At 34.3% G+C, this 12,500-nt stretch overlaps 2 protein-coding genes across 3 annotated transcripts in view; one reads left to right on the forward strand and one right to left on the reverse strand.

Moving 5' to 3' along the window:
* The window catches only part of LOC106788958 (kynurenine/alpha-aminoadipate aminotransferase, mitochondrial-like), a 103,411-nt gene that overhangs the window by 22,442 nt on the left and 68,469 nt on the right, over nt 1-12,500 (reverse strand). The window lies entirely within an intron of this gene.
* The window catches only part of LOC106788961 (retinal homeobox protein Rx1-like), a 43,894-nt gene continuing 39,148 nt past the window's right edge, over nt 7,755-12,500 (forward strand). For both annotated transcript variants that reach the window (XR_001381951.1, XM_014752722.1), the window contains exon 1: nt 7,755-8,579. Coding sequence is in view for 1 of the 2 variants with exons in the window: in XM_014752722.1 (XP_014608208.1) it covers nt 8,405-8,579 (175 nt within the window). In the remaining variant the exon portion in view is untranslated. The remainder of the gene's footprint in view (nt 8,580-12,500) is intronic.

The raw sequence follows: 12,500 nt of genomic DNA on the forward strand, positions 1-12,500 counted from the left end.
TGATTTATTTGAATATATATATATATATATATCTGATATAAAATCGTAAAAATGTAAACATATTTGAAAATAGCTTTTCTATCGGTGGTCGGGAAAACCACGTATCTCGATAATGTAAAATATGTGATATCGATTGTGGAAGCATGTATGCAAGTACGGTCAAGGGCACCACGATGACGTCGATGACAAACTTCGATGATGGTCAAACTTTAACGATCCAAAAATATCATATTTTCTTTTGATCTTTTAAAAAATTACAAATAAATTTTTAACCATAAAAAAAGAAAGTTATATGAAAATAAAATAAATGAAAAGTAAAGAAAAGATAACAAAACAAAAAAGAAAACAATTGAAAAATTAAATAAGAAAAACAAGGAATCAAGTAAAAGGTAAAGGTTTTGAAATACAAGTGACCATTCACGGTCGGTCACCTTTTAAACACACAAATACATCCACACACACACAGACACAGTCACAGATAGATACACACATAGAGACTTTGTTAACTTCTCAAATCGAGCCTGAGAGTCGGAGCGTTTCATTTCCGGACGCCCCACGCGTTCTCTATTGTTCCTGACAGATTAACCTGACGCTAGTAACGATGATCCCTCGTCTCTCAGATTGTCAAGTTGCCGTTCATTACAAAATTCGAGAGATGAAAGAGAGTAAGAGAGAGAGAGAGAGAGAAAGACAAAGAAAGAGAGAGAGAGAGAGAGAAAGAGAAAGAGTGTCTCTAGTCTCTGTTGGACAAGAACAAGAAGAGGAAAAAGGAGTAGAAGAGAGAAAACACAATAGAAAGAGACAAAACATATCGTAGAAAATAGAAAGAGAGAGAAATAGAATGTTATAAGAGAAATACCGAGACGAGAGAGTACATTCGAGACGTGGTAGTGCAAAAGAGATCAACACAAAGAGAAAGACAAAAATAGAGAGTGAGAGAGAGAGAGAGAGAGAGAGAGAAAGAGTAGGTACAGAGAGATGGTTGACTTGATGAAATCATGCCGCGAGAATTAAACGGGGATACCTCGTTTACGTGTGTCGCTAGTATCGTTTACCTGTGTGCAAATCCATTTCTACATACACGTTGTATATACATTCCTATATACATATATATATAGAGAGAGAGAAAGAGAGAGATGTATATGTGTGTGTGTGTTATGTATGTATGTGTATCTTTCTCTAACTGTGTGAAACGGTACTGGGCTCCAATTGGCGGGAGCAAGACAACGGTAGGAGTTGACGGCAGTGTATACACAGTTAATTAAGCTGGAGTACCACGGATGGAGGAACGCGAGAGGAGGATTCAAGAGATGAATAGAGTGAGACAGAGAGATGCTGAGAGAGAGAGGGAAACAGAGTTACGTGGTGGGGGAAGGAGAAGATGAGATAGCTGGAGAAGGCTGCTGCTAGTAGGTGGGTACATAAAGAGAGAGAGAGAGAGAGAGAATAGCTGAGTTTGAGAGAGATAGAAAAACCCTTTGCAACCAGGAGCAACGCGATGATGCTTTATCTCGTCCTGTCCTGTATTTTTCTCTGTCCTCTGTCCTGTCCTGTCCTGTCTTGTCCTGTGGCCTACGAACGTAATTTGTTCTACGAATGTGCTGCACACTTTCAGCGGTTTTCATCATCTGTTGCCATCCAAAGACGTTCCACAAGTTTCGGGACAACAAATTTTAACTCCAGGCTATTTAATTATTTTTGTTTTTTTTTTGTTTTCTTTTTCTTTTTTCTTTATTTTCTCCAAGAAGATTAATTTGACTTCGTGCTGATAAGTTAAATATAATACTTACGATATTAGTTAACGAGATAGACGAATTTTAATTCATTTATGAAAGATCATTGAACGATATTTTGATGTCGATCGAAATTTTTCTTTTTGTTAATTAATTCGATAATATTATTACTCGAATATATTTGAGTACGTATTCTTTATACATCGTTGGTGGAAAATTTTGAAGAAAATATTTTCTTTATTAATTAAATAAGAAAAGAAACGCGTTTGTTCAATGCAATATAAATTTATGACATTTTTTTTCTTCGCTGTTGGACAAGTGTTGATACAAATTTGTAAAATATTGTTCATTAATAAAAATAAATTATTTCAATATTACTTTGATTATATTATATGTATAATATAATTATAATAGACAAATTACAATAATTATAATATAGATCAAATATTTGATTGAATATCAAAAGAATATTAAAATGAATATAAAGATATAGAATAAAATGTGGAATATAATTTAGATATTCATCCAATACAATCATCTCATTCAATCTAATCTTTTTTTCAATCCAAATACCATAGATATACATATATATAAATACCATAATAGACATATATATATATAAATACCATAATAGACATATATATATATAAATACCATAATAGACATATATATATATAAATACCATAATAGACAAGAGATTAGGCGTCGGAAATCCGAAAGATCCTTGTAAGTAGACATAAATACTATTTTCGATGAGCCACCCGCCGAGTGGTGTTTAGTCCTATTCTAAAAACTTGTGTTGTGAGATCTGTCTAAGGTTTACAATGGTAAGGAAAACACCACCCGCGGTTTTTACGCACCAAACAACAGCCATTCTTTCTCCATTTCTTCTGGTGAAAAGGCGGGAGTATAGTGAGAATGAGATGGAATATAAGAATGGTGTACACACACTCGATTCTATTTTTTTTTCTTTTTTTTTTTATTTTCTATCCAGTGCAGATCTCTTGGCTACCCGTTTTACGATGCACTGCACTGGTTTCTTCTTCTTCTTCTTCTTCTTCTTCTTGTTCGCACCTCTTCGAAAATAAACGAAGAGAAAAATGTTCTTCCTACCCCTCTATCTATCTCTCTCTCTCTCTCTCTTTCTTTCATTTTTTTTCTTTCTTTCTTTTTTCCGCAGATAAAACGAATCGTTCATTGGGGTAAAATTGAAGCGGATTAAACTCCTGATTCTCGAACGAAACTTTCTCAATGGTCGACACAACGAAATTAGACTTATCTCGGTCATCTTAGGGTCCACAAGTCTATCTCGTACACGCAGCTGCTTTTCCTTCTTCATTTTCTAATAGATTTTCTCATGATCAACTCTAAGAAGAGAATACTGTACTCTAGTTTTCTTCCTTTTTTTTTTTTTTTTTTTATATATATTGTTGTAGACGGTGCTTTTATTCGTGCCGGCTCGTGTCAGATTTTTCGCATACGTTTTATTTCTCTCTCTCTCTCTCTCTCTCTCTTTTTTTCTCGAAAGAAAAAGATAGAGAAAAATAACGTTGCTCCTTTCGACGGGCAAGACACGCGCCATTGTTGTGAACGGACGATCGGCCGAGGACCTTAAAGACCGACAATGTGTTTACAATGAAGTCGAGAATCCGCTCCGTTTTGCTAGAACGATTTTCAAACATACGTTTCACGACGATCGAGAGATCGGATCTATCATTTTGTTTGCCGATTTGCCGCGCTCAATGCTCACTTTATATTGTCATAGAATTCTTACTTAGGTTTCACCTAAGATCCCTCGATTGGATAAAAATATCTTACTTACTTACTTACTTATGTTAGATGTTTCACGTTTCTTATTCTTTTCTTGATCAATCGAAACGATGTTTTACGTTACTTACTTTTTGACAAATAAATTAATCACTTACGTTTACATATTTCACATTTGATATAAATCAACGCATTATTATTTAAATATAAATAATAATTTTGCAGTATTTGTAATTAAAAATTGTGAATCGTAGTTAATCTTATTACAACTATGGAGCATAATTTTTTAATTCAAAATAGCAACCACTAATTTTGTAAATATATCAATCTAATCAATAACAGACTAAATTTATGATTTCATCGTCGACTTAATTTCTCGACGACGTAAATTAAAAATAAAATAAAATAAAATAAAATAAAAACGAAAGATAAATAAAAAATATGAAAGTAAAATATGTGTTGGCACGCATAATGCAATTTTTTACTTTCACCGTTCTGTTTCTTTTTTTTCTTTTTTTTTTTTATTTGATCGTTCTGACAGAAAATTATTCAATAAAAATCCAATAAATATACCCACGATCAGATTCGTCGTGACTCGTCAAAAACAACTCGAGTGCACTTTTAAAAGGAAACAAAAACGTTTCCTCTACTCTCATTAGTATATCGTTGCCATAATTACAGCTTACCTTCGAGCACAAAATGGAAACATCATTTTACCCTCAAAGTATAGGCTCGCGAGTTATAGGGCTCCCAGAAAAATGGCTTAAAAGAGAGTTTCGGTTATCCGTTTGGAGATACGCACACATTTTTTGCTTCAAATAGGAGGAGGTAGGTCGAAACCGTTTAACCGTCGTAGCTACCTGAGTTTTTCACCGTCTGGTTAGTAATCCATCGAGCCACTTGAGAGACGAGAAAAAAGAAAATGAAAGAGAGAAAGAGAGAGAGAGAGAGAGAGGAAGAGATAAAGAAATAGAAGAAAAAAGAATGAAAGAACGTCCTGTTAAAAGTTTAGAAAGATCAAACACTGGGGGTTTAAATTAGCTAAAACTGGAGGTAAAGTGCCGAAGGGATAGGTATAGAACGAAGAGCCAAGGTTAGAAAATAAATGTGGTTGATCTAATACCGTTGGTTCCTAATTCTTTCTTCTCTTACTATCTCTTTCTTTCTCATTCATTTCTTCTTTGTCAGATATTTATCGCTGTAAGTGGGATCCGGTTAAATGCAACTCTGATCTGATTTCCACGAGGGACTTAAAAGCTTTTTCTCCAGAGAGCTACTCTACTTTCTCTATCTATCTTTTTGTCTATCTCCGTCTGTTTTTCTACGTTGGAGCCAGGAACAAGATTGGTGGCCGAGATTTGGGCGGGGTGGAAAATGGCGTTGTCGAGGACTCATCGACTCTTCGGAATATTCGCGAAGAGCAGAGATAAGTAAATTCTATGTGACACGGCACGCTCGTGGGAACATTGTTGTCCTTCGAGAGAGACCCTTTACCGAGATTTTATCCCTTACTCCCCTCTCTCTCTATCTATCTCTCTCTCTCTCTCTCTCTCTCTCTCGTTCTAACTACACGTGTCACGATCCTTTCTCCTATTATTAAATACATCATCCGGTTCAAAATATATTTAAATCAAAAGAAAACATATTTTTTTACCCATACGTTTCCTGTAATTTCTAATTTTACTTTTTATACTATCCCTAATTCTTGTATAATTTCAATTTGAAAAATATTTTCAATTAAGATTAGATTCAAGCACATTTATCTTATTCCCGTAATACTTAAAAAATTTTTATGACACTTCAAAAAAAGTATATTTAAAAATTTATTTCTTATTACCACTATAACTAATCCTAATAATATTTAAATATATATATATATTAAACAAGAAAGAAATAAAATAAAAAGCAAAAAAAAAGTTTTATTTCAGTATATTCCGGAATATAAATATATAATAACATGAAATACACAACTAACATAAGAGAATCTTTATTTCAAAATATAAATCAACAAAAGAAATTGATCTACGTAAGGTATCTTTGATATTAGAAACTGTATACAAAGTAATAGAAATCCATAGGAAATAGGGAAAGTTCTTTTTCTCTAACGGCCGAAACGTGAATTCATCCGCAACGTATAATTTAGCTCAATATAGTTAGATCGATTTTGAGCAAGCTACTGTGTGTTTCGCTAGAGGCGGATATCTTTTGTCGCGCGGTTTTGTGGGCGTACACTTCCCCCCAGGCTAAAACGCCAAATGGTAACGACGATACGCGGAATCGAGCGTGGAATGGGAAACAGGGATTTATTTTGTGTCCTCTCGTTGGTTTTTGGTCTACGGGAATGGAAAAGAAACAATTTCCAAGCCCGACGCGCGCCAGTTCTGCTAACCGGAAAAGCGTTCCCGCTTTTTGCTGCTTTGTCACCAGGCAAATCCAGAAAACTCATGAAAGGAACGTTCTGCGCGGATAAAAATCTGTTATCCACTCGTTTCCTCTTTTTTTTTTTTCTTTCTTCTTCTTCTTCTTCTTTCTTGTTTTTTCATCCCCCMCTCTCTCTCTCTCTCTCTCTCTCTCTCTATTTCTCTCTCTTTCACTCTCGTTGGGTAACAAAAGTTCTTTCCATTGTAAATTCAAGATAAAAAGGTATGTACAAATTCGAACGTTAATCTCTTTCTCGCTTTCCCATTAAATTGAAATAAAAATAATATATGAATCGTTTAATATTCTTATTCAAACAAATTCATTTATATTAATTTCGAAGGATCGATCGAAACTTCGTTAGAAAGTAATTTCTGTTAACGATAGAAGGAACTTTTTGTTGCTTTATCAAATAGTTCTCGTTAGACGTGCTCGTATATAAAAATAATAAAATATAATCGATGATTATATGAATAATCTTTTAAAACGATATCATCGTAAAAGATATATAGAACATTAATAGGAATCTACGTCTAAGGTAGTCCGAAGTCAGTGAAATGTATGAAGCACATACACAGAAGCATGGAAGGCTCGGCGTAAGCGGTAAGCTTTACCTCATTTCTGGCAATTACAGGGGATGCCAGAATCCGCCGCAAGAATCAACCCACACCGGGCACCCTCTGTACACTCTGTGTCTACGCGTATTTCGTCTCACTCGTTCTAAACCTGTGTAAGTAGATATATATATTTATATATATATATACATATGGGTATGTGTACAAGTAAGTATATTAAGGTGTATAGGTGCGTATGTTGAGAACATTTGTATATCGGTGAGAACCAGCCCTCGGTACGTTCGCTTTTGCGCACATCTAGAACCCTTCCCTCTTCCCACCTCTCTTACACAAATATACACACAGTCTACTAAAGATCTACACACATGCATACATACATACATACACATACACATACACACACACATAGAGAGAGTGGAAACGCACGTAGGTTGTCACAGAAGCCAGAAGAAAACTCGTCGTTCGACCATTCCACCCCTTTCGGAGTCTAACGCAAGCCGAAAACTCTCCCCACCGTGTTAGAATATCAGATTGGGGGTTGGGTAAAGAATAAAATGTAAGAGTGGGATTGAGCACCACTGACTCGCCATGTTCGTCGATCTCTCCTGCCATTGGTTAGAAACAACCTCGGGCTTTCTTACCATTGGCCGATCGAAACCACGCCCATTACGTTTAACTCCAGGATCCACCTCCCCTCCTCCTCTTTCTTCCCTCACGGTTCTATCTATCTATCGTGGCTCTCTCGACTAAGAGTAGTTGTGTGCAGCTGCAACAAAGGCCACCCCGCTAGACGACGGCCGGCTAGTCCTCGAGTAGGACGCACGTTCTCTCACTTCTCAAACCTTCGACCCCTTACATACGACATTACGTATTTTGGGTTAAAGAGAGACAGACATACACACTCAGATAAAGAGAGAAAGAGAGAGAGAGAGAGAGAGAACAAGAGGGAGAAAGAGAGGCAAACAGAAATAGATAAAGAGAGAAAGAGAGAGAACTGATAGAAACAGAAGACAAAAATTACAATCTATCAAACCAAAGATCATTACAATTTTCACCTAACTCGTGTCAAGATCTAACCGCTTTGACTAAATAACTATACAAAGTAAGTGATTTAATCGAGCCAAGTTTAATATTTCAAGCTAGTGTTTTTTCTTCAAGAGGTTTGACACGTCAGGAAAGGATTCTACTTAAAAATATTGTTGATCGTGCAAGAAACATTAGAGATAAGAAGAAGAGGAAAGAGTATATTTTATTCTTCGAGAGAGAGAGAGAGAGAGACAAAGAGAGAGAGAGAGAGAGAGAGAGAGATAAGGGGGTGATCATCGTCGATCTAGTTTGTCTGGTTTTGGTTTTTTTTTTTTGTTTTGCTTGTTTTGGTGCGGTGTTATTAAAAAATATGACGAGATCCGTGTAACGGTGCGTTATTCCACGAAAATGTCATCGTGAAAATAATTCGTTGACATTTGATTTCTACGTAAAAGAAAAAAAAAGGAAATAAAAAAGTGATATTTCGGACAGTGAAATAATTAATTATTCTCGTGACTTTTGAAATTAAATTTGTTGATATAGTTTAAATTATAATAATCGTTTAGTTGCTTACGAGTGGCCTTAAAAATTCGTAACGTGTGAGAAAAACGATTGGGCAAAAAGAAATAAAAAAAAAAGAAGAGAAATACTAAGAAAATAAACACGCGTTGTTTCGCGCGTCGAGGAACAAACAAAAAAAAATGTCCTCTCGTTGTTTTCTACGCTAAAACGTGTGTTAACTCGTACTCGGAAAGTGAACTTCTCGTCCAATCGGACGGATAAAAGATCAAATCAAAATATAATCAAAAAAAACGTTCACGATAAATCCAGTGACATCATCATTCCGTCGTCTTCTTCTTCGGATTTGTCAGATTTAACACGGCGATGGATTCGCAGCAGCTCGTTGAAACGAGCTCGCAAAACAGTCAGGACCTTGTCCTGCCAAAACCAACCAGCAGCACCCCACGACACAGCATCGATGCCATACTTGGCCTGGCTAATCACAAAAGGAATCATCAAGAGATGGAAGACAATAATCGCGAGACTCAGGAGAACGCTGGTACTCCTTTGTTTATCACATACGTATACACATGCACATGCACATGCACACACAAACATACATACATTTCTTTTATAATATATTTTCCAAAATATTTTTTAAAATCTATTACTGTTTTTTAGAAATATTTTTCCTATTTATATCGAGAATTTTTTTTTTATGTACTCTCTATATTATTATTTTATTTAAAAATGTATTAAGACTTAAGTTGCGTTATATATTTAATTTGATAATTATTATTATACAGGTTTAATATGTTTAATCGATATTTGTATAATGGTTTTCTTTTTTTATGAAGATATATTGATAATATCGTTGATATATTATATTATATCGTATTAATTATTTCAAATGGGTCATTTATTCTAAATCAGATTAAAACATTGTATTATTTGTAAAAGGATCATATTTATCTGAAATTAGAATGAATTAGGGTTATTTAGGTAGGACGGTATTATCGTTTGAATGGTCCGACGGTGCACGCTCGTTAGCCATTAGAGAACGAGTTATTTTTTCTTCTCTTTGAAAATAATTCATTCTCTTATTTTTATCATAAAACGTATAAAGATTTAAATGGAATAGAAAATTCAATATAATATTTGTATGTAATATTTGAAAATGATGTCAGCATAAATTGATTGGCCTCGTGCGTGTGCTTTTACTATACGGCTATCATCACATGTCATTAAAAAAAGCTACGTAGATACGTGTCTGCCGATTATTTGCAAATGTGTGTATACGTCCTGTGTATTTGTTGGTGTGTGGGTGTGTGTGTATGTATTCTGTCGTTCAAGTCGCACGGATAGCTTGCCGGTAATGTTAGCGTATAATTGGAAAATCGTTATTATCGTTGACGATCTCAACTCCGACGACACGGCAGCCGCGTTAATTCGCAGTCCGAGTACAGTCAAACCGAAGCCCTTTAGAAAGTCTTTCCCACTGACTTTTTTTTTTCCCATATCTATCTATCTATACATATGCATAATTATATACGGTGAATGTATGTTTATATATACCAACGTGCACACATATCTGAATTTATGTTCTCATTTTCCAATTTACTTACGTAGATTTACTCGAATATCATTTTATTTTTAAAACATTTAAACGAATTTTTTTTTGTTGGATTATTTAGGTATATTGCAAATCGTAATTAAACGCGCGCGTAAATTGTTTCAATTTAATTTTTTAATTAAACCAATTTTTTAAATTTATTTTCTATATTTTTTGTGGAAAGTTGCAATATATACACGGTTAGATTATCCTTACATTTACTCTAAGATATATTTTTATTTGAAAAATATATTTAATATATATTTTTTTCTTACACACATATTACAAGTAATAAAATACACTTGTTTCAGAGAGATAAGTTAAATAATTTTAACTTAAAAGATAATATTAAATGTATGACGTATATTATTACAAAATTTACCATAAAAATTTGTCAAATAAATTAATACGAAATGACATTAAATAAGATCGATTTAAGCGATTAGATAATCGATGATTAAATGACGTAACTATTAACTCACATAAATATTATTAATGTAAATAGATAGATATGGGTGTATATAAACACACACACACACACACATGCACCTAGAAACACACATCCACATATATATGTCGGTCATCGAGTAAACGTATATCCAATAATTCCAATTTCGAGGCACACTTTCGTCGGGAAGGTCGAATTTATCCTTCGAGCAATGAAAACGAGCGTCGTTTTCGTGTCATTCTACCTACCGCGTTCGCGTTTCGTGCAGGTGCACGTATCGACGCAACACTTTCGGTGGAAAGGTCAGAATCGACAAAACAATTTCGTACGGGTGCTACTACCGTTATCGAAAGAGAAAGAGAGAGAGAGAGGGAGAGAGAAGACCACGAGGGTGAATTGAGAAAGAAAGAGACGGATAGAAACGATGACGAGTTTAGGGGCTAATAAAAGTAAAACAGTTATGGGGAAATAACAAAAATCACATAATCGAAACCGTACGAGACCAGTGGGGACTTTTCTTTTATTCGCGCAAATCAAATAATAAGAAAAAAAATTACAATATTCACGAGAGTTAATAAACTTAATGAAATAAAACGATTATGGGATGGGATGGGGATAAATCGAAATCGTACCGGAACACGTGGGCGTTTCTTTTAATAGGCAAATATAAATGAAAATAATTATTAGATAAAAATTATAAAGAGAAAAAAAAATAGAAAAAGAAAAGGAGATAAAATTGAGATACCTAATAATTAAATGAAAAGAAAACAAATTTGTTCTTCGATAGTTTTCATGGTGAGATCGTTATGGTTGAACATGATTGAAGTTAGATCATCGGTAGAAGGTTACATCGAGAAATAAATTTCAATATCAATCCAATTAATCTCACATAAGTTGTGTACGATGAAAAGAGAAAGAGAAGAAGAAGGAGGATGGGACTGGGTGTGAAAGAGAGAAAGAGAGAGTGTGTGTGTGTGTGTGTGTGTGTGAGAGAGAGAGAGAAGGGTGACGCGTGATTTTTGGCAAAGGTTGACGTTAATTGCTTCTTAATCGCCGATGTCAGATCGAGATATCATCTGTTGAGATGACAAAAGGAAACTACTACTCGTGGTAGCTGATTCTTGATAAGAAACTAAAAAACAAAAGGAATAATAATTAAAAAAGAATAGGAAAAAATAATACGAATACGATGCGCAAAAGAGAACAAACAAATTGATCGAAAAGAAAAATGAAAGAAATAATAATAAAGAGAAAATAATAAACGAAGGGATGATATTTTTGAAAGGAATGAATTGAACGCAAACCAAATATTTGGGAAAAGACAAGGAATAAAAATGCAATTAAAAGAAAAAGAACAATAAATAAAGATCGATATTTTGGGAAGTGGGAGAATGAGTGGGATGAGCGGATGAATTGAACAAAATAAAAAATAAATATTATTTCAAAAGACAATGTGTGAAAAAAAGGAATGAAAATAAAATGTAAAAACCAAAAACAACAAAAAAGAAGATATTAAAAAATAGGAAGAAGAATAACTTTGGAAGAGTCTGCTTAGTCGTGGTTCAATCTTGTCCGGCTAATCGAATTATCATTAATTAAGATACCGCGTGCGAGAAGGAAAGGTAAAAGCCGAGCAGCGCAGTCTCTGCTAATAAGTACGGAGGAGAACGGTTTAGAAAGATTAAAAAAAAATATAAAGAAAGAGCGAGAAAGATATATATATATACATGATTAAAAAAAAGACAAGAAAAAAAAAGAATTAGATAGAAGCGGCTTTAAGTCAGTCGCTTCTTAAGAGCGAATTGACGTGCCTACTAATGGATCGTGCCTTCATCATCTGCTTTCTTTTTCATCATCTTCATCTTCATCTTCTTCTTCTTCTTCTTCTTCTTATTTTTCATCATCTTCTCTTTTTCTTTCTTATTTATTTTCTTTCTATGTGTGTGTGGATGTGTGTGTATATGTCTTTGTCTTTTTATCTTCTTTTAAGGAACTTTATCTTAAAACGAAGTTAACCAATCTAATATCGTCAAGTAAGACGGATCACCTTTTTGAGAAGGCAGCAAAAGAGTACACGATTGAATCATTAGGATAATTGGAGAACAGGTGTTCCTTTTACGTCTTGATTAATTTCTTTCGGTTTATACGGTAATTATCGGCATCGTTTGGACGATTAAACTAAACTCTTTTTCCCCCACTCTATCTTTCTCACTCTCTTCTCTTCTCTTCTCTTTCTACTTTCTTCTATGGCGTATGTTTTTCCTCTTTCTCCGTTAAACACGTGTGTGTGTGTGTTTGTGTGTGTGAATAATTTTACTCACAAGCCGAGAACTCGTTAAAATGCAAAACGCCAAGTCCACCGTTTGAGATTAGTTCCTTTTTTTATTTTTAATTTTTCCTTTCATACTCTCTCTCTCTCT

This window comes from Polistes canadensis, unplaced genomic scaffold (assembly GCF_001313835.1).
Source record: "Polistes canadensis isolate GaletaPanama2010 unplaced genomic scaffold, ASM131383v1 scaffold_158, whole genome shotgun sequence".
In the NCBI taxonomy this organism is placed as follows: Eukaryota; Metazoa; Arthropoda; class Insecta; order Hymenoptera; family Vespidae; genus Polistes; species Polistes canadensis.